General features: G+C 39.2%; 4 protein-coding genes and 1 long non-coding RNA gene across 8 annotated transcripts in view; 2 read left to right on the plus strand and 3 right to left on the minus strand.

Moving 5' to 3' along the window:
* LOC111463843 overlaps positions 1-2,388 on the minus strand; it is a 5,989-nt gene extending 3,601 nt beyond the window's left edge. Inside the window, exons 1-2 of the long non-coding RNA XR_002713932.1 lie at positions 2,271-2,388; positions 1,027-1,096 (exon numbers count right to left, since the gene is read on the minus strand). This is a non-coding gene — a long non-coding RNA (uncharacterized LOC111463843). The remainder of the gene's footprint in view (positions 1-1,026; positions 1,097-2,270) is intronic.
* Positions 2,389-3,113: 725 nt separating this feature from the next.
* Positions 3,114-5,889, plus strand: LOC111463837 (subtilisin-like protease SBT1.2). The gene has a single exon (XM_023107775.1). The coding sequence runs from the start codon at positions 3,483-3,485 to the stop codon at positions 5,790-5,792; it is 2,310 nt and encodes a 769-aa protein (XP_022963543.1). The 5' UTR covers positions 3,114-3,482; the 3' UTR covers positions 5,793-5,889.
* Positions 5,890-7,089: 1,200 nt separating this feature from the next.
* Positions 7,090-11,102, minus strand: LOC111463887 (auxin-responsive protein IAA11-like). Its single transcript, XM_023107836.1, has 4 exons — positions 10,515-11,102; positions 8,809-9,143; positions 7,770-7,893; positions 7,090-7,561 (listed from the first exon to the last, which is right to left on the minus strand). The coding sequence occupies exons 1-4, from the start codon at positions 10,829-10,831 to the stop codon at positions 7,492-7,494; spliced, it is 846 nt and encodes a 281-aa protein (XP_022963604.1). The 5' UTR covers positions 10,832-11,102; the 3' UTR covers positions 7,090-7,491.
* Positions 11,103-15,162: 4,060 nt separating this feature from the next.
* LOC111463882 (glutathionyl-hydroquinone reductase YqjG) lies at positions 15,163-21,740 on the minus strand. Of its 4 annotated transcripts, none has more exons than XM_023107822.1 (4): positions 20,872-21,736; positions 19,733-19,982; positions 18,550-18,727; positions 15,163-15,658 (listed from the first exon to the last, which is right to left on the minus strand). In XM_023107822.1, exons 1-4 carry the CDS (start codon positions 21,678-21,680, stop codon positions 15,552-15,554), a joined length of 1,344 nt encoding a protein of 447 aa, XP_022963590.1. In that variant the 5' UTR covers positions 21,681-21,736; the 3' UTR covers positions 15,163-15,551. The 4 variants fall into 4 exon arrangements, with proteins under 4 accessions (XP_022963590.1, XP_022963591.1, XP_022963593.1 ...); XM_023107823.1 differs by having other exon boundaries at positions 15,461-15,645; positions 18,551-18,727; XM_023107824.1 differs by lacking the exon at positions 15,163-15,658 and adding an exon at positions 16,646-17,381 and having other exon boundaries at positions 18,551-18,727; positions 20,872-21,737.
* Positions 15,682-17,000, plus strand: LOC111463890. Its single transcript, XM_023107840.1, has 3 exons — positions 15,682-15,896; positions 16,516-16,757; positions 16,830-17,000. The coding sequence occupies exons 1-3, from the start codon at positions 15,878-15,880 to the stop codon at positions 16,983-16,985; spliced, it is 417 nt and encodes a 138-aa protein (XP_022963608.1). The 5' UTR covers positions 15,682-15,877; the 3' UTR covers positions 16,986-17,000.
* Positions 21,741-21,816: the final 76 nt, after the last annotated feature.

The following is a 21,816-nucleotide window of genomic DNA, read 5'->3' on the forward strand; positions in this document are numbered from 1 at the left end:
AAAAAAAAAAAAAAAAAAAAAAAAAAAAAAAAAAAAAAAAAAAAAAAAAGCCATGCAATGAAAGACTATTGTTCCAAATGTGACTTCGGATCAATCACTAGAGGATGTGAAAGGGGAAAACTCATAGTTTGTTGAACAACTCTTTGTGGACAACACTCGTCCTCTTTATTGAAGGAGAAAATATTATAAGACACAATATAGAAACTACTGCCTTCTGTGCTTTGAATTTCTTTGAGATCGAAAACCTTCGTTCTAAATCATTTTCTTAAAATACCTATGTATCCTTATTTCTAAAATACTTAAATCATTTTTTTAAAATATATAAATAATTTGCTCATACAATTATTGAGTTTGACCTACCTTGTTGGGCTAGTAACGATATTTTAACATAGTTGCCAATTTGACATCCAAAAACTATCTTGGCTAATCTTTGGCGAGACAATCAAAAGTATCACTTACAACTGCTCCAACGGTTTTTTTTTCCCCTTTTTTCCCTTCTTTTTTTTTTTCTATAAATAAATTCCCCAATTACAGAAAAAGATGTCTGCTTGGTTTTCTTGAGGGAAACAGTTAGGGAATGGGGAGGACAGACCGAAGTCGATACTCCAATTTAGGACAGTGACGTTACAGAGAAGCCATCATATAGAAAAACACTAGGTGAAGGCACATACAATGGCATGGGAAATTCCGCAATTCAGAAACTAAATTTGCTTTCGAACTTCAGAAGGCATTGGAGTAGAGGGAAATTAGATGCTTAGTGCAAGGTTTGAGATAATGGATCACTATAGTAATCTGAAAGCTGTGGCCTTGGAATGCGAGTTCGAGGAAAGTAAAACTAATTTTATGGAGGCATAAGACACTAAATGCACTATAATTCATTGAATGGTAACTAATAATTAATAACATATAGAAAAACTATGAAGCAGTTCAATAACAATAATTTAATTGTGTGCTGAATCGAAATCTAGCTTAGAAACTTTAGGAAGTGAACAAAAAAATTGGGAGCAAAAATGCTGAGGTACTAACCTCATAGGCTTTACCCGTAAATTTCATTTAATCTCCACGAGCAAAAAGCTAATGCAAGCTGCAGATGCACCTGTCAAAAGGCTATTAGTTTTGTATGTGTTTGGATATCCAACACATGGCTAATGCCAAAATCTAATTGAAGGTTAAAAATGTTCTTATCCTAAATGTCTAATAGCAGATTTTTTTTCTTCTTCTTCTTTTCGTAATACTTACAGTAAGATATCGGAATATTGAAAATAAGAATTGCTAAAAAGTTGGACAAGAATTGATTAAGCAAAATAATTTTACAGAGAATATTGCGACTGGAGTGCTCCTAATTGCATGTAACAACCAATTCCAAGTTCATGTCACAATGTTTGAAGCAAATCGATTTTTTATTGTATAAATCTTTTATGATAATACCTTTAACAAGTCATATAATTCCTACAAATCCAAAAATGTTACAATCATATATCTCAAGCTTGAGAGAAACTAAAATGTATGAGATTCAGAAAATAATAAGTTCGTCAAGAAACTATTTAAAATACTGATTCACTTGTTAAACTTAATTAAATGTCACGCAAGTAAAACGAATTACACATTTACATCCATAACTATAAATGTTATCCCTAACTATTCAGTTCACATATCAACAGAAACATCCGAAAACTGAAAGTCGTCATAAAAATTTTATCAAGGAAGATCTCAACAATCATTGACGTGGATCAAGTCATTAAGCGAGATAGTTTAAAACAAGACACAAGTCAGCGATCAGTGAAAAAGCCGATCAACTATAACACCTGATCTAATCTTGTCGATGACGAAAAACTTTTCACAAACAATTTGATACTGAGAAATCACAATCATTAACTTAGGAAACAATCTGATTTCCTCGATTTATCACATCCTACAGTAATTATGAACTATGAGACTTAGCAATCACGACCGTTTAATTAATGAACTGTTTCATTTCATCTCGACTAATCAAAATCGTAACGCAAACGAATCATGAGACCTAGCAATCACCATCGTTAATTTAGTGAACTGTTTGATTTCCTCGTCGACTAATCAAAGTCAGTACGCTAGATAAAATATAAGACCTGTCGTAAACGCTAATTAATTGAAGAATCTATTTGATTTCCTCGACTAACCAAAATCCTACGGTGACAATAAGACCTATCCATCACCATTGCTGATTAAAGAAGAAATCGTTTAAATCACCAACGCACTAAACGAATCGGTAAGAGATCATCCATCCGACGTACCTGATTGCTTGGATGTCGGATTCGTGAGCCACCGATAATTTCAAACCCTGATCTCATCGCATTTCTCATCGGAGCAATCTCGAAAACCACAATTTTTCGCGCGCAGATTTTGTATCGTTCGACTAGCTTCCAAATACCCGCTCTTGGCTTTATATAGTGTTACGGCACGGGAACGGCTGGGGCTACGTTATATTCACGGAGGAGAAAATAGGAAAAAGGGGTTTGCTAAAACGGCGCCGTTTAACTGATCTCTGGTGCCATACTATATGGGCCCGGCCCAAATAAATTTTTCTTTTATTAATTGAATTTTTGAATAACCGATTTTAATTATAACTTAATATTTATAATTAAAAAAACATTAAATAGAATTTTTTAAAAATAGATCATTTTAGATTATGAACTCTATTCGAATTGACCGTCATGGTCCTACTTTTTCAACCGTGCAATGTAGTGATTTTGAGACGCTCACGACCAATCTTAAGAGGAATCAAACCCCATATATATTTTTCGCCCGGTCTTTGTGGCTTCATCGGACTCTAAGCGAAGTTTGTCTTCGCTTACCAAACATTGGTATGAATTCAAGTTTGTTTGACCACACACGTCGTCTGCACGTGCATGTTCAATCATCTGCGACACAACCTACGTGCCTCTACACTAAGCCAAATCATTCGACTCAACTTTGTCTCTACTCGAGGCTGGGTCACCAATCTAACCAACCTAACCCGTGTGGGCGGGTAAGCTTGTAATTGCAAGAGAAGGTGCACGAGCCTAGCAAAGAAAAGAAGAACAAAGAGCGTGTTGCATTAAATGACAGCAAATCTATGTTCCTTCTTACCTTGCTTCAAATTCTCTACGCATACGCTCGTTTGGGAAACCAAAATTCACACAACTTTCTGAATTCAAATCCCTTTTAAAGCTCACCATTACTTCTCGTGAAGCTTTGAGCAATCAGCAATGGCTTCATCTCCACCATCGCCCAAATTTGTAAGTCTCTCTCTCTCTCTCTTTCTCTAAAAAACAAGGGATCCTCGTGATGAAGAGCTCTTATACTTCACGAGTTTCATATTTTACACTCAGAATTTCAGAAATGCTTCCTCAATGGAATCCTAGATTTGAATTCTCTTGGCTTCCTCCTTCAAATATCCATCAAATTTTGGTCCAAAATCATGAATATAACTTCAAAAATCAGTGTCTTGTTGGCTGTAGAGATTCATGGATTTCTACTCCCAAATGGTTTTTTCCACCATTTTCCTCTGTTTTCTTTTGCTTCAAGTTCAAGCAAACGCTTCCAATCTCCAAACTTACATGATTCAACTCCATCCACAAGGATTAACCAGCTCTGTTTTCGAATCTAAGCTTCAATGGCATCTTTCTTTTCTTGAACAAACGCTATCTGTTGAAGAAGACTGTTCTTCTCGCTTGCTTTATTCATATTCGAACGCCATGGAAGGATTTGCAGCTCAGTTATCTGAAACTGAGCTGGAGTATTTGAAGAAGTTGCCTGATGTTGTGGCTGTAAGAGCTGATAGAAAGTATGAAATTCAGACAACTTATTCACATAAGTTCTTGGGGCTTAGTGTTTGCACACAAGGTGTTTGTTATAAGTCCTCAATGGGCCAAGGGGCAATCGTTGGGGTTCTTGACACGGGAGTTTGGCCTGAGAGTCCAAGCTTTGGTGATTCCAAAATGCCCCCAATTCCACAAAAATGGCGAGGGGGTTGCCAAGAAGGGCAAGATTTTAATTCCTCAAGTTGTAATAGGAAACTCATTGGTGCTAAGTTCTTCATCAAAGGACATCATGTGGCTTCGTCGCCGCCTTCCGATACCGTCCAGGAATATGTCTCCCCAAGAGACTCCCATGGCCATGGGACTCACACTTCTTCTACAGCTGCTGGAGCTTCGGTTGCCGGAGCGAGCGTATTTGGTAATGGAGCAGGTGTGGCGCAGGGGATGGCCCCGGGCGCCCACATTGCTGTGTACAAGGTTTGCTGGTTTAGTGGCTGCTATAGCTCTGATATTGTAGCTGCCATGGATTCTGCAATAAGAGATGGTGTTGACATTCTCTCCCTTTCGCTTGGTGGCTTCCCACTTCCGTTTTTCGACGACAGTATCGCCATTGGCAGTTTTCGAGCAATGCAGCATGGCATCTCAGTCATTTGTGCAGCAGGAAACAATGGCCCAACTCAAAGCTCTGTCGCCAATGTAGCTCCTTGGATCACCACCATTGGTGCAGGCACGCTCGATCGAACATTCCCAGCTATAGTTCGACTAAGCAATGGCGAAGCCATTCCCGGCGAATCAATGTACCCTGGAAACAAGTTCAATCAAGCTACCAAGGAGCTTGAGTTGGTTTACTTGACTGGAGGGCAAATGGGAAGTGAACTTTGCTTAAAAGGGTCTCTTCCACGAGAACAAGTAGAAGGAAAAATGGTGGTTTGTGACCGTGGCGTCAACGGCCGATCCGAAAAGGGGCAGATTGTGAAGGAATCTGGAGGAGCTGCTATGATCCTTGCAAATACAGAGATAAATCTAGAGGAAGACTTGGTTGATGTTCATGTTTTGCCAGCCACGTTGATCGGATTTGCGGAGGCGAATCGGTTAAAAGCTTACATTAACACAACAACCGATCCAAAAGCCCGAATCCAATTTGGAGGAACTGTGATAGGAAGAACAAGAGCTCCATCTGTAGCTCAGTTTTCATCAAGAGGACCAAGCCCCACAAATCCTTCAACGCTCAAACCTGATGTAATTGCTCCTGGGGTCAACATTATAGCAGCTTGGCCTCAAAACCTTGCTCCAACTGGCCTTCTAGAAGATTCTAGAAGGTCAAACTTCACTGTCATGTCAGGAACATCCATGTCTTGTCCCCATGTCAGTGGAATTGCAGCTCTAATCCATTCAGCTCATCCAAAATGGACACCGGCAGCTATCAAATCAGCCATCATGACAACCGCCGATGTTACCGATCGTTTCGGGAAACCGATTCTCGATGGCAACAAACCAGCTAGTGTTTTTGCAATGGGAGCTGGTCATGTAAACCCAACAAGAGCCATTGATCCTGGCTTGGTCTATGATATCAAGCCATATGATTATGTCATTCATCTTTGTGTTCTTGGCTACACTCATTCAGAAATCTTCATCATTACCCACATGAATGTGAGCTGCCACAAAGTTCTTCAGATGAACAAAGGCTTCACATTGAACTATCCCTCCATGTCTGTCGTTTTTAAGCACGGGACAACGAGTAAGATGGTTTCGAGACGGTTGACGAATGTCGGGAGCCCAAATTCCGTCTATGAAGTGGAAGTAACCGCGCCTGAAGGAGTGAGCGTTCGAGTTAAGCCTCGGCGCTTGGTGTTCAAACATGTGAACGAAAGTTTGAGTTATAAGGTATGGTTTATGTCTGAGAAGAGAAGAGAAGGAAGAAAGGTGAGCTCTACAGAAGGGCATTTGACATGGCTCCATTCTGAGAACAGTAAATACAGAGTGAGAAGCCCCATTGTAGTGACTTGGAAGAACTAAAGGTATGTTTTATGACCCACAAAGATACTGATATTGAGTCACAGTCGGGTTAGTTTAATAATTTTCACAAATTTCTACTATAGATTTCTTCTTCCCTTGAAATTTTGTGTAGAAAATCTGCCTTTTGCCATCTGGATTGATGTACTTGTCTTCCAGTTACCAAAGATTTCATTTTAAGATTTGGTATTTTATATATCTCTTGCATGGTCGAAATTAAATTATAGATTCAGCACCCGGAATATAGATCGTTATAAATCGTTAGGATGATAATCGAGACTTAGAATTGTGTGATAGTGATCGAGAATGGAATTTGGATTTCCGCCTGTTCTGGATCGTTGCTGTATCCTTAGTTCTCAATTTTCATCTGACATTTTGAAGGATTTGTGAGATCCTACCTCGGTTGGAGAGGGGAATGAAACATTACTTATAAAGATGTGGAAACCTCTCCCTAGTAGAGGCATTTTAAAAACTGTGAGGCTGACGGCGATACGTAATGGGCTAAAGCGGAGAATATTTGCTAGTGGTTGGTTTGGGCTGTTACAAATGGTATCAAAGTCAGACATCGGGTGGTGTGCTAGGGAGGACGTTGGGCCCCCCAAGTGAGGTGGATTGTGAGATCCCACATCGATTGAAGAAGGAAACGAAACATTCCTTATAAAGCTGTGGAAACCTCTCCCTAGTATACGCCCTTTAAAAACTATGAGACTAACAGTAATACGGAAAAGGCTAAAGTATTCTTAGAATAGCACTTTCTTTGCCCTGCAAAACATTCAAAAGACAGGCCCTCCATGAGAGATATAATAACAATGCTTGGAGAAGCAAAACCAAGGAGAAAAGGCAACGGTGACTATGAAGGGTTTTATATATATAAGTGTGGCTCGATACCAACTGTCACTATCCTACTTTTTCAACCGTGTGTTGTCGTGATCTTAACCCACTCACGACAAGTCTTAAGGGAAATCAAGCCCCATATATATTTTTTGCCTCAGCTTTGTAGCTTCATCAAACCTTAGGTAAGGTTTGTCTTCACCAACCGAACATCGCTTGTGCGGAATCTAAGCTTGTTCGACCACACACGCCATCTACATGTGCATGTTCAATTGTCTACAACACAACTGACTTGCATCTACTGACCAAGTCATTCGGCTCGACCTTGCCTCTACTCGGGGCCAAGATCTCAAAGGAAGATCGCATATGTATGTATGTATAAACAAGCAATACAGGCATTATTGTAATCCTTGTTTATTATCATTGAAATTCCAAAATTTTCCCTGTTTACAGACACACGACCATTCAGTGAGAAGAAAACTAGAACAAAAGAGCACTTTCCCAAGGCATAAAAGGCTTAAGCAGAGCAGTATTTGCTTTAATATTCACAACATAAACATTCCCACATCTGTATATGTGTAGGGCTTTATGACCGTGACTTACAAAACTACACAAATTGACAATTCCCAGAGCTTTGGGAATAAGATCAGAAAACCCAGAAAAGAAGAGAAAAAGGCCAATCCTTTTTCTTTCAAAATGCTTATAGCCTATTACCTCTCATTTGCACAGTTTTTTCGAGCTGATATTGGCCTTCCTCGTTCCGATACAGAGCAGCAGATTCGCCACGGAGAATAGGTGTCGCGCAAAAGAAAATAAAAAAGAAAGAAAAAAAGAGCATCTTCAATTGTTGAGTTTCAATTCTGCTGGCAGATCACCTGCCAATTTGATTAGCTTCAGCTGCTTTCATTATCCTAAGCCTCTTCACGGATTGGGTAAACATTCTGGACATATGATCAAAAGAGTCATAGTTATATATTGAAAGTTTCTAGCTATTCTTCCCTCTGAAAACGATGCAAGAAATGTTATATATTGAAAGTTTCTAGCTCGAAGATCGCGTGCGTTGATGCGTATGTTAAGAATTAGGTTAAAAGTTTACGAACTCGAACTTAAAGGCCTTATCAGACTAAATGAAGTGACAAGAGAGCATACCCCCAAGGAACATCGCCAACTAGCATCCAATCTCCTTCCTTGTCTTCATAAGTAAGCATGTACCCAGATAGTCCATTTAGTAGTCTGGAGGGTCTCACTATGTCATGTTCCTTTATACTCGATCCTGTATCAGACGATAAAGCATCGTTATCGGTTGCCAGTCACACAAATTTCATGATAAAATGTCAATAAATGGATAAGGTGGTCCTTCATAAAAGAGTTAACATTGTTGCTTCACTATGGCTAATCAGAAGCTTCTATTCATACTCAATAAAGAACCCAAAAATACTAGCATTTACTTCAGGAAGAGAGCCTTTCTTCCAGAGATTCTCGATATTACCACTTTCATCTTTACATTAACCTTCTTGGGCCCAAACCCACCGCTAGCAGATATTGTCTTCTTTAGGCTTTTCTCCTTCAGGCTTGCCCTCAAAGTTTTTAAAACGCGTTAGGGAGAGGTTTCCACACTCTTATAAAGGGTGTTTCGTTCTCCTCCCCAACCAATATAGGATCTCACAATCTACCCCTCTTCGGGGCCTAGCATCTTTGCTGGCACTCATTCCTTTCTCCAATCGATGTGAGACCCCCCACTAAATTCATCCCCCCTTCGGGACCCAACGTTTTTGCTGTCATATCGCCTCATATTCACCCCCTTTGAGGCTCAGCCTCCTCACAAGCACATCTCCCGGTGTTTGGCTCTGATATCATTTGTAATGGCCCAAGTCCACCGCTAGCAGATATTGTCCTCTTTGGACTTTCCCTTTCAAGCTTGCCCTTAAGGTTTTTAAAACGTGTTTGCTAGGAAGAGGTTTCCACACCCTTATAAAGAGTGTTTCGTTCTCCTCCCCAACCGATGTGGGATCTCATAGTCCATCACATCACTTAATTCCATTCAGAGCAAAAAATAGCATTAATACACTATTAAATTGAACTCTAGGGGACCTTCACTTCTTACTGAGTTGAAAATATTCAATTTTAGAGATTGAAGCCACAAAATTCACTTCTATACGTGATATTGCAGAGATCGGAAAGGAATTACCAGTGGAGTCAACCAGTGCGGTGGGATCAAGGAACATGTTCTCGACGGTTTGAGCCAAGGTTTCATAGCTACTGTGAGCACTGAGGTTAACCTTTCTTCCAATGAGAACTCCATCCATATTCACCTTCACGTACACAGAATTTCTGGAAGTCCTACGCTCTTCATTTGCTTTGTTTCTATCACTAACACCATTAAGTGTCCCTGCCTCCGTATGCTTGTTTTTATTCTTGCCAGCAACTGCCTTGAATTCTTCTACAGAATGAGATTTTGCCTGGTTAACCAAGGTACTGATCCTAGAAGCTCTGATTGGGGGCCACCCCACGACCTGGCTACCTCTGAAAGTATATCAAAATATTACAACATAACCCACCACGAAGAACCCTATTCTCGATACAGTTACAGTAACACTATTAAAGCTTCTCTTTTAAAAAAAAAAAAAATTATATATACACATATATACATACATATATACATACATATATTCAACATATGGGCGACCAATGTGATATTCAAGCAACTTGTCAAAGCATACTCAAAGAATGTTTCACATACTGCAACTATTACTACTTCGATGATACAATTATGCGAAGTGCATAAAAATCTATAGGTATGGAATCCTAAAGTAAAGAGATTGGGATTTGTTTTGTAGATGTTTCCAAAGATTTCTGTTTCTATATTCAGAACTGTTTTAAGAACTCATGTAAAAGTAAAGATAGTTGTGTGCTTAAAATCACATTCATAACCTTAAAAAAAAAAAAAACTTCTATTATCCTAAAAGGAAAATGATCATAAAGATAATCTATTTTTAGGAGTTGGTTGGTAGTATAGAGTTAGTTGGCAGTATATATAGATATATATATATATATATAGGAGTTAGTTGATAGCTTGTATCATATTTTGAAGATTGTAATTTCAATCTCGCGTCAGTTTCTCATTCTTAACATCTTTATGCAACTTTCTTGTTTCACTAGCTGTTAGTGCCACAGAATTCATAAAAGCATCGAAGCATGGAAATCTGGTCTCACTTTCTTCTCGATGCATCGCTTTTTCTCAGTTCAACCCAGTCCTAGATTACTGATGTCCGGTAAACGAACATAATGGGGAGATTTCAAACCTTCCAGTCAAGGCCATGGATACCAATTCTTAGGTTATCTGGAAGCAAATATACACCTCATAGGGCGTTAATTTGAATGTTAACTTGAAGTTTTATTAAACAAACTGTCATGACTTGGAAAGCTCTAGAAAAATATTTCAGAGGGTATCTCGTCCTTTGAAGGCTACCAAAGGCCAGTTTTCAATTTTTATCAGAGCCGTATCATATTTAATTAGATGGAGTACGGCAGAGCACAAATCCGAACAAATTCAAAATGATTCCCTATCTATATTCAGCTTACTGTTTGCTTTTGGGATGAGGAAAAGGGAGCCAGAGGCACCATAAAAGTAAACAACAGCAAACATATCTGTCAGTATCAGATTCATCAAGATAAATATCAAGAAATTCGAATCAATTTGGTACTGAAACGCAAAACCAAAGAAGCACATGCAACTTCACAGCTAATAATTGTGTTGATAGAGAAATCTAAAATCGTTAGAGATCAATCAAGGAAATTAAACTCTCATGCTTCACACAAAATTGGAAACCAGAGAAAAAGTGGAGTGAATTATGCATTAAATTCCTCTCATAGGCAAGAATTAGTAATCAGTACCTCCCGCCATTGATAGTCGCTGCGGAATCAGAATTTCTCTTCGAACCATTAGTGACATTGACTCCACTAAGCGAAGACGAGGAACAGATCGACGAAGAAAAATCCTCAGCCGTTAAAATTCTCCCAAATTGAGCGACGGAAACTTTCTGAATCTTGCGTGAATCGCGAACACCGAGGCTGAGCCCTAGCCCTAATTCAATCTCCGACTCGTCTGGGCACGAGGAGCCCTCAGACGACAACATCACGTTCTCATCTTTACAAATAGTCGACATAGATTCTTCAGAAACTACACCGCTTCCACCTCCGCTAGAAGCCATCAAATTCAACGAAGAAAAAGAAGGGGATTCAAGGAGAGCAAAAGAAGTGGATTGATTAGAAACGAAGTCTTGGATTGGAAATAAATGGATGAATCAACGACAAAATCAACATCAACAACAACAACTAACAATAACGAGCATAGAAAAAGCAATGCCGTGAGGACGGTGAAGGCGCCTTTGTTTGGCGGAAAATAGGAGAGAGAGAGAGAGAGAGCAGGTTTAATGGTGGTGGCGTAGTGAAGAAGGGAGGATTGATATTGAAGCAACGGCATTGATCGAATTCATGAGGAATTGGACCCACCTGTCTGGTTTATGCGCCTCCATCTCCATCATTGTCTTCTTCCCCACTGCTCCTAATCGCTTTCCCTCGCCTGCTTAATTTTCTTCTCTTTTCTTGATATTTTCAATTTCTCCGCTATCTCCTCTTCGGCTATTTATACGTTCCTAAAATGGGCTTCAAGCGAGCCCGTATTTTATATATATATATATATTTATTTATTTATTTATTAAATTATAAATTTAGTATGATTTTTTTTTTTTTTATGAATTTTTAACTTTTGAAATTATAAATTAGTCCCTAATTTTGGCACGTTTTAAAATTTATAGATTTAACAGGGGTAAAATTGCAAGTTTCAAGATTCCCTTATTTTGAATTTGTTAAAAATATAGGAGGTGTTCAAATGACTCGAGAATATGACTCGGGCAAACTATCTGTCCGAACCATAAAAGTTGGGTTGAGATAAACTCTTTTTTATTTTGAAATCTTAAAATTTGGGTCAATTTGCATATTGACGTTTTTTAAGGTTACAACCCAACACGACCCTATTTGATTAATATAATAATTAAGAATATTTGACGTTTGAAATCAATGTTAGTGATGCATTGTAAGTTGTGAACGTTTGATATTTGAGTTTTACGAGCTCTTATGTAGATAAGTAGGATCTTTGAAAACTATTATAAAAAAACCGACTGCCCAAGTTGAAAATTGAGAGTTGAGTTGAGTTGAGTTGTGAACTATGTTCGGGTTGTTTGAGTCACCAACCCAACTAACCTATAATTTCGGGTTGATCTAATAGATTTTTCCAACCTAATTTATATACACCTCTAATGAATGATTTTCCTAACCCGAGAGTTTTTAGCTCTTTTTCTTTTTCTTTGCCTATTATTTTGTCTCGAGATAAAAAAAATAATATTCGTTAGATAAAATAAATAATTACACTAATAGACAATATATAAAAATTTCATACGTAACATTGTAATTTTTTTAATAGAATTATAATTTTTAAATAAATGAAACGTTTTTTTATATTCTTTTTCTTTTTTTTTTAAAAAAATATTGTAATTAAATTATGGCCCAAAAGGCGGCCCAAGGCTAATATGGAAATGGTAAGCTGACGATATTGTACGAGAAAATACACGATACGATACGACACGATATGATACGATAACGATAGAAAGAGAAGCAATGGGGCCCGCACTCATATGTTTCTAAAAGGTCTCCCGACAAGGTAGGGCCCGCGTCCCATCACATTGCTGGACACGTTGGAAATAGAACCGTGTGGGACCCACGTTTCTAATACACGAAATCCCTTGGCGGGCCCCACCGGACATCGGATTTTTGCTCCGACGATCGAGTAGTTGGAGACTCGACTTCATCCGATTATTGACTTTGACCGTTGACTCTTATCCACAAGAAAAAAATTGGATGAAAATTTTAAATTTTAATTAATTTTATTATAAATAAATATCTCTTTTATAGTTACACTTTGACTATAACTAATTAGTTCGACATTTTATTATTATTATTATTTTATTTATTTATTTATTTTTTGTTGAAATTTCAACATAATAATAATATAAATAGTTTAACAATATGATCTATTAATATGATCTATTAGAGAGAGGTTTCTATACCTTGGGTTTACCCTCTCCAATCAATATGGGATCTTATAATCCACCTTCCTTGGAGACCTAATGTTCTCGTCAGCATACCGTCTTGTGACTTGATTCTGGTATTATTTGTAACAAATCAAGCCCCTTCGAAGACCCAACGTCCTCGCTTGGCACACCACCCCGTGTTTGGCTCTAATATCATTTGTAACAGTTCAAGCCTATCTCTAACAAGTCCACTTTGGCATGTTACTTATCACTGTCAACCTGTGTTAGGGAGAAGTTTCCACACTCTTAATGTTCTGTTAAAGGGAAAGCCCAAAGAGGACTCTTAACGTCCATGAAAATTGTAGATTGGGTAACTTATTAGGAATATTAAGTGGGTCAATCATAAGAACTCCAAAATTAAATATGTTTAACCATAAGTGACTTATTAGGAATGTTCATAGGAAACAAGTGAGTGAGAACAAAACATATGAAAAGGATCTATGTTGGTTGTCGGAATAGTCTTGTAACAGCCCAAGCCCACCGTGCAAATACGGCTCTTTTTGGGTTTTCCTTCAAAGTTTTAAAACGTTCCAATTATATTAGGGAGAGGTTTACACACCCTTCGTTCTCTTCTCAAACTGACGTGGGATCTCACAATCCACTTACTTGAGGGCCCCACGTTCTCACTGACACACTACTTGATCTATGTCTTTAATATCATTTGTAATGACCCAAGTCCACCACTGACCGATATTGTCCTGTTTGCGCTATTCCTCTCGGACTTCATCTCAAGGTTTTAAAACACGTAGGAGAAGTTTTTACCCCTACAAAGAATATTTTGTTTCACTCTCCAACTGACATAAGATGAGGTAAATAATCAAATTACCTACTGTTCTCTATGTATTCGAGATGTCACGTGCAAGCTTAATGAAATATGAATCTGGCGAGTGCAAGTCACGTGCAGTTAACAGACTCCCAAAGCTTTATATACAGACCACATTTGACACTTTTTCCCTCTCCCTCCTCCCTTCAGTCTCTAGTTCGTCTTCCGCCATTAAAGGTCTTTGGAAGCTCGAAGTGCGCACTCAGAAGGTGCTCGGATAGTCTTCGAATCTTCTAGCGTGTAATTTTATGCTCTTCTTTTTCGATTATTTCCTTCGTCGTAATTTCTTTGTTCTTGATTTCTTGAAGTGTCCACTGGAATTTCGATTCCCTGTTTCCTGGTGGAAGATTTCGCTGTGAGTCCTCTTCTTAATCTACTCTCTCTTTGTTCCGATTAGTTCCATTTCGGATTGTTTTTAGTACATTAATAAATTAAGCTGATGATGACTGCACAGAATCTTGTTTAAGTCAAGAAAAGGAAGATGCAAATTAGATAGACAACGGACGTTCTTTTTACGAATTTTTTTCGGTATATGTGAAATCAAGACCTAAGTCAAAAATGTTTTAGTTCTGATTTTTCAATTTATCTAAAATGGTGAGAGATTTTAGGCATATATAATGGTCATTTCTTCTTCTTCAAGAGTCCTGAATCGGCAGCTTTTAGTATGTGCTTCGATCAAGATATAGACATTCATAAAAATACATGACATTATGAACGTACAGATTTTTGACACTTCTTGATTATTATGTTATAGCCATGTTTTCATCAATTATTCTGTTTTGTGAGTAGCATATTTGGATTTTAATCTCTGGAAATATTTCCATCTGTGTTGGATTCGAATCGTTAGAGTGGATTAGTCATCAAACTTTGATATAAGTTAGAGCTCAGAAATGAATCTTGAAACGGATGCTGAGTTACCCCAAGCTGAGGAATCAATTCCCGAAGTGACTATGGAACAGAAACCTAATGAAGGACCGTCTGATTCGATGAAAGATGATCTTGAGGTTTCACCTAGTTGCTCTAATGTATGTTTTACTTCTATTATCAAACTGTTTTTATTTGATATCATAAACTCATTGCTAGTTGAACTGGAATTGAAATCAAGTTTTTCATTTAAAAAATCACTCTCAAATATGTCTTTAATTATTCAAAATCAATTTAGACTAAACATTAGATTGTTTAAATTGTTTTGAATAAGTAAGACATATTTGAGATTGTTTCAAATCACTGTAAAAGTGTTGTTAGTCTTTGTAGAATTATTAACAGAATCGACAATGCAGGATTCGAGCATCGGGGAAATTTTTTACAATGATGAACCTGACTTCCTAGAAATGCAAAGGGTAAATAATATAATCAAAGCGGCTTACAAGGAATTCATGGCAATAGCCATGAGAGCAAACGCTTTGATTTTCCATCCTCCAGCAGTAGGATCAGTAGAGGATTTACAAGAGATGTTCCACACTACACCACCTCGTGGATATACAGTTGAATGTTCCGTCGAGTATGACGTTCTTTCCATTACTCCAGAATCGCTGATCACAATAATGATGAATGGGGTGAGATATCCTTAACTTGACATTGATTTTCTATACATTATTCTCAACATTTTGTACCCTTATTCACACTGTTTATAGGTGATATGGAGTTCAATATTTTCCAACATCATTTGTGATGGATCATTTGAAAATGTTCTCACTCCTTTGAAAGAATTCTGGTCAGCAGATTCAAATTCAAATTCTAAGGATGTTGTATTGGTAACTTTTTTTTTTTTTTTTTTTTTTCCTTCTAAACTGTAGGACACAGAAAAAGAAAATATATGAACTTTTATCATATAATAGGTCAATGCCCAGTTAAGACTGCCAGCTGAATTCCTGCCAAGATGGTGCACTCGCTTTTTGAGATTTAAGATGGACGTCGCCGAAGATACATGGGCTATCTGCGATGTGTCAACTGATTATTTCATGGAAACAGCCTCTGATTCCACCGTGGGAACTCAATACAGGCGGAGGCCTTCAGGAGTGGTAATCCGGCAGTTTGGTGTTCTCTCAGAGGTCTGTTTACAGAAAACCATCATCTATCAGTAATTACTTCACAATTTTACAAATCTAAAACAGAATTTTATTTTACAGGTTCTATGGGTTGAAAACGCAGAGGTACAAGAGATTGATATCCCTAACAACATATCCTCAAAAGTTACTTCAAACTTTCATTTAACTGCAAAGCAATGGATCAGTATCTTATCACAAAATTTGAAACGTAGATGGAGCAAGATAACGACTTCAGAGATGTTCGACGACCCCAACGGTATAGTGTATGCTCTTAATTTCTCTTATGAATGTTAGGAATCACGACTCTCCACAAATATTGTCCACTTTGAGCACAAGCTCTCATGACTTTGCTTTGGCTTTCCCAAAAGGCCTCATTACCAATGGAGATGTATTCCTTACTTGTAAACCCACGATCGTTCCCTCAATTAATTAGCTACTGTGGAACTCCCTCCCAACAATCCTCCCCTCGAACAAAGTACACTATAGAGCCTCCCTTGAAGCCTATGGAGCCCTCGAACAGCCTCCCCTTAATCGAAGCTTGACTCATTCTTTGGAGTCCTCGAACAAAGTACACCATCTGTTCGACATTTGAGGATTCTATTGACATGACTAAGTTAAGGCATGACTCTAATACCATGTTAGGAAACACGACTCTCCACAATGCTATGATATTGTCCACTTTGAGCATAACCTCTCATGGCTTTGTTTTGGGCTTCCTAAAAGGCCTCATACCAATGGAGATATATTCCTTACTTATAAATCCATGATCATGCCCTAAATTAGCCAACATAGGACTCCGTCCCAATAATCTTCGACCATGAACAGCCTTATAAAGCATTAAATTCTCAAGCTAATTCGATTTTATGGGATAACAGATGTACCTGATCTGTTGACAATTGGGGAGAACCTGAAGAGATTATATCTAACATCAGTTAATCCCTTTCCAATGGAAAGAAAATGGGATTTATATTGTGATGATAATATAAGGATTTTGAGAGACATGAAAGCAAGTAACATTGGCTATAACCATGATTATGTTGCCTCAAGTACCGTATACATTCCAGAAACCCCCATCAGACTCTTAATGTTTCTAGCCACATATAATGTGACATACCAGGTAAACTCCGTCTTAGAAACTAAACTTATAATTTAACCTATATTCTTGCTTGCTTATACTCGCCACATACAGTTGACGAGCATAAAATCACCGGAACAGCTCAAGCTGGTAGCTGCACTTTACTCAGAAGATAATAGCTACACCATTGGTTTACGCAGAAAAGTAGAAGAAACAGTAGCTGATGAACTTTTTGCGGTGCTTCTCTTTTACATAAACTTCTTTACCTGATCCTCCTTGCCCAAAACTTATATACTTCAATGATATGATATGCTTGTTTAACGTGATAGGACCATGAATTTTTCTTACAAGAAGCTACAGCGAATGACTATTGCTCCCTCGTCCTATCATCACAATTGTCAGAAGAAGATGTTCATATCTCTCTCATGCCCAAATTTAGTATGAATAGTGTGTTTCTGAGACCTTCTGGCTTTGCCATCATGCCTGCGGAACAGGGAGGTCTACAGTCCAAGGCGTCCCTCGTGACCATATTCATACGTCGGGAGCTCCAATATATCGAAGATGATCATGCAATTGCAGTTATGAGAAGCCACATGAGTGATGTAATTGATCAGATGACTAATATCCAATCTCCAAACGCTACAGCTGAGGACTCAAAACAGAAAACTCCTAAAAAGGTACTCTAAGTTATGAGAAGCACAATTCTTTCCATTTTTTTTCTATCCTATATCACTATTATTAGCAATATAGGTTCTAAAATTCAGCACTGCAAGGTTGAAAGTCACTTTAAGCTCATGTAATGTGTAAATTTTACCCAACATTTTTAGCAATATAACCTCTGAAATTCACCTCTGCAAGTTTGGTTGTATTCTAAAGGAAACGTAATCTAATTATTTATGTATCCGTTCCTCAACATATAAAAATTCAGGTGAGATCCCACGTTGGTTGGAGAGGAAAACAAAGCATTCCTTATAAGTGTGTGGAAACTTCTCCATAACAGACGCGTTTTAAAACTGTAAGGTTGACGGTAATATGTAACGGGCCAAAGCGGATGATATTTACTAGTGGTAGGCTTGGGCTGTTACAAATGGTATCAGAACTAGACACGGGGCGATGTGCCAACGAGGACACTGGGCCCTCAAGGGGGTGGATTGTGAGATCCCACATTAGTTGGAGAGAGCAAGGAAACATTCCTTATAAGTGTGTGGAAACCTCTCCCTAGCAGATGGTTTTAAAATCGTGAGACTGAAGATGATACGTAACGGGTCAAAGCGGACGATATTTGCTAGTAGTAGGCTTAGGCTATTACAAATGATATCAGAACCAGACACTGGGCGGTGTGCGAGCGAGGATGTTGGGTCTCCAAGGGGGGTTGGACTGTGAGATCTCACATTGGTTGGAGAGGGGAACAAAACATATCCCCTATAAGTGTGTGGAAACCTCTTCCTAACAGACGTGTTTTAAAATTGTGAGGCTGACGACGATACGTAACGGATCAAAGCGAACGATATTTGCTAGCGGTAGGCTTGGGCTATTACAAATGGTATCAAAACCAGACACCAGGCGGTGTGCCAACGAGGATGCTGGTCCCCCAAGGGAGGTGGATTGTGAGATCTCACATTGGTTGGAAAGAGGAACGAAACAAACGCGTTTTAAAATCGTGAGACTGACGGTGATACACAACGGGTCAAAGCAGACGATATCTGCTAGCGGTAGGCTTAGGCTGTTACAATTCAATTTTCCTCGAACAACAGTCCTATATTTAGTTGGGAAATAAGACATTAACCAAAATAGAAAAATATGAATCCTAAACTTAAATGTTTTGGTGGATTTACCTGCTTGGTTGTGTCTAAGAATGGCAGTGACCCCCTTTTGGAAGGAACTAAGAGTGCTTCATGATAGCAACTGGCCGGCTTAGTTGGTCGAATATTCCCAGGATTTAGAGGAAACAATGTTTTGTAATAGCCATCCATTATTGCGGTAAAGTTGCAAGTTGCTGCAACCTTTGGAATCTGTCGGCAGGTTAAAAGTACACTAATTAGAGGATGATAGAAGATAAGAACCGTATAAATAGATACAATGGCCCGACATTGTTAACCTCGACGAAAAAGAAGTATCAGTAGAAATGGGCTAAAAGCCTAGTGTGAGATCCCACATCGGTTGGAGAGAGGAACGAAACATTTTTTATAAGGGTGTAGAAACTCTCCCTAGTAGACACGTTTTAAAACCGTAAGACTGATGGTAATACGTAATAGGCTAAATGGACAATATTCACTAGCGGTGGGCTTGGATTGTTATAAATGGTATCAGAGCCATTCATCGGGTGGTGTGCCAATAAGGATGTTGAGCCTCCAAGAGGGGTGGTACGTAATGGGCTAAATTGGACAATATTCGCTAGCGGTGGGCTCGGACTATTATAAATGATATCAGATCGGGTGGTGTGCCAATGAGGACGTTGGGCCTCCAAGAGGGGTGGATTATGAGATCCCATATTGATTGGAGAGGGGCACGAAGCATTCTTTATAAGGGTGTGGAAACCTCTCCCTAGTAGACGTGTTTCAAAAACCGTGAGATTGACAACGATACATAATGGGCCAAAATGAACAATATTCGCTAGCGGTTGGCTTGGGCTGTTACAAATGGTATTAGAGCTAGTCACCAGGCGGTGTGACAGTGAGGACGTTGGAACCCCAAGAAGGGTGGATTGTGAGATCCTACATTAGTTGGAGAGGGGAATGAATCATTCCTTAAGTTTTTAGCGGTGAGGCTGATGGCGATACGTAACGGGTTAAAGCAGATAATATTTGCTTGCGGTGGGCATGGGTTGTTACACCTAGACCGAACCACTACCTATAACCGTTTAATCTATATAACGCTAGAATAAATGCTCTTCCATTGAGCGAGTTTTGGTATTCAGTTGATTTACAAACCCGAACACATGAACCAAATCAACCCGAATAGCTTTCAATGGGTTAGTCTAGTGAAAAAACAGTTGCAGGGTTTAAAGAACAGATTACCTGATAAATGTCTCGCATATATCCATGAAGATTTGCATACTCAAGCAGCTTCTTCTTTGTGCATTTAAACAGAACATTATACACCAGATCAAACCGAATCAATGTTGTAAACAAGCAAACATCAGCCAGAGTCAAATTTTCACCACACAAGTACCTCGAACGCCCCAAATGGTCGTCTAACACGTCGAGCGTTGAAAATAGCCCATTGACAGCTTTGTCATATGCTTCTTGACTCTGAGCAAACCCACATCTGCTAATGGTGAACGAACCGTTATATAACAAACAAACACGTCCAGAACAAACATAATCTTAAGAAACATAAAGAAAGTAAGGGATTGTGATTTTAAGGCCCCGTTTTGGTTCGGTCACATGTGGGGAGAGAGATTCGAAACATTCGAAATTCTAAACTCTCGGTCTATATATCTAAATTGGTTGAGTTATGCTCAGGTTGGTGTTATTAGCGTCTCATCGATAACCATTAAGCCTTTTGTTTTAGGTTTTTGAAAATTGTGCTTGTGGGAGAGATTTGAAACTCTGAACTCTCGGTCTATGTCTGAACTAGTTGAGTCATGCTCAAGTTGGTGCTATTAGCGTCTCATTTGATAACCAACCTTCTATTTTAGGTTTTTGAAAATTGTGCTTCAGGGGATAGATTTGAAACTCTAAACTCTCGATATATGTCTAAACTGGTTGAGCTATGCTCAAGTTGGTATTATTAACGTCTCGTTGATAACCATTAAGCCTTGTGTTTTAGGTTTTAGAAAATTGTGCTTGTTTTCTCACCATTCCTTCTCGATAATTTCCATAGACACCTAAACTACACTAGCTCAAGCCTACCGCTAGCAGATATTGTACTCTTTAGGACCCAAAGGGATGAATTGTGAGATCCCACATCGGTTGGGGCTCATTAGGCCCTAAAGTGGGTGGATCGTAAGATCCCACATCGGTTGGGAAGGAGAATGAAACATTCTTCATAAGAGTGTAAAAAACTCTCCCTAGCAAACGCGTTTTAAAAATCTTGAGAGAAAACATGAAAAGAAAAGCTCACATACGACAATATTTGCTAGCGTTGGAGTTGGGCGGTTAAAGAACTACTAGAAATTCGTGTGTTTAACATTAGAGAGCATCTGAATGATTACCTATAAACTCCATTGTTGACATTAGGATAAACAATGGCGTTCCATTCTTCAATCTTCCCCTTCAGCAATGGCGGCGAGAGGTCCAAATCCGGATTCTCAGCCAATCCATTGAGACCCGAATTCAAAATTTCAATTATATCAGAGCTTTCATTGCAAATCACCTCCTTCTTCTCCGCATCCCATAGCATCGGCACAGTGGACCTTCCATTGTAACCTCCTCCTCGCAGTCTGTAAACCTCCTTCAAAGTTTTGCACCCATTTGCCCTATCCAATCCCTGCCTTAGGGTTTCATTATCAGCCGTCGGATTCTCCCGGAATTCCCACGATCCGTCTGCGCCGGGACCGGCGACGGAGACCGGAACGGCGTTTTCGAGGCCTTTTAAGGCTCGGACGATCAACGTCCGGTGGGCCCATGGACATGGAAGGCCGACGTATAGATGGAGATTGTTGGCGGAAATTTTGGTGGCGCGAAATTGGGAGAGGGGTCTTGAGTAGCCGCCAGAAGTATCGGAGGGGGCGAGCTGGCTCATCATGAGCTGCCACGTGGTCTCCCAGGCTGTACGGACGGTGGCTACGAGGAGCCCCGGCGGGAGAGATGGGCCCCATAAGAGATTAGTGATTGAGGATAACAGGGAAGAAGAAGAGGAAGAGGTGGACGATTTTGGGCCGCTTGATGGGCTTTGGTTTAGGGACATTCTGGGGATGACGTGGCAACTGGTCGGCTTTGTTTTTGAAGTCGCCGGCGGGGGATAACGCGGCGGAGGGAGAAAGTTTGTGGCGGAAAAGACGGCGGCGGTGCCCGTCGGCATTTGTTACAATTTGTGGGTTGAAAATATTTGCCGGCGAGAAATTTGGCTTCCTTTTGATCCATGTACCAGCATGCTCCTTAAACGACGTCGTCTCGCGGCGTCTACATGTTTTTTATCGGATAAAAAAATATAAATT

This window comes from Cucurbita moschata, unplaced genomic scaffold (assembly GCF_002738365.1).
Source record: "Cucurbita moschata cultivar Rifu unplaced genomic scaffold, Cmos_1.0 Cmo_Scf00029, whole genome shotgun sequence".
In the NCBI taxonomy this organism is placed as follows: Eukaryota; Viridiplantae; Streptophyta; class Magnoliopsida; order Cucurbitales; family Cucurbitaceae; genus Cucurbita; species Cucurbita moschata.

What these genes read in the sequence shown, in the direction of transcription:
- LOC111463890 (XM_023107840.1), top strand. An exon ending in CATATAATGTGACATACCAG is followed by an intron (nt 16,758 to 16,829) that starts GTAAACTCCGTC and finishes CGCCACATACAG; the next exon opens with TTGACGAGCATAAAATCACC.
- LOC111463837 (XM_023107775.1), top strand. Translation starts at nt 3,483, where the DNA reads ATGGATTTCTACTCCCAAATGGTTTTTTCCACCATTTTCCTCTGTTTT.
- LOC111463887 (XM_023107836.1), bottom strand. Translation starts at nt 10,831, where the DNA reads ATGGCTTCTAGCGGAGGTGGAAGCGGTGTAGTTTCTGAAGAATCTATG. An exon ending in CGCACTGGTTGACTCCACTG is followed by an intron (nt 7,894 to 8,808) that starts GTAATTCCTTTC and finishes CGTCTGATACAG; the next exon opens with GATCGAGTATAAAGGAACAT. An exon ending in GTTGGCGATGTTCCTTGGGG is followed by an intron (nt 7,562 to 7,769) that starts GTATGCTCTCTT and finishes TCATATGTCCAG; the next exon opens with AATGTTTACCCAATCCGTGA.
- LOC111463882 (XM_023107822.1), bottom strand. Translation starts at nt 21,680, where the DNA reads ATGCCGACGGGCACCGCCGCCGTCTTTTCCGCCACAAACTTTCTCCCT. An exon ending in GTCAACAATGGAGTTTATAG is followed by an intron (nt 19,983 to 20,871) that starts GTAATCATTCAG and finishes CACCATTAGCAG; the next exon opens with ATGTGGGTTTGCTCAGAGTC. An exon ending in CTTAGACACAACCAAGCAGG is followed by an intron (nt 15,659 to 18,549) that starts TAAATCCACCAA and finishes ATAGATGATGGT; the next exon opens with TTTCTGTAAACAGACCTCTG.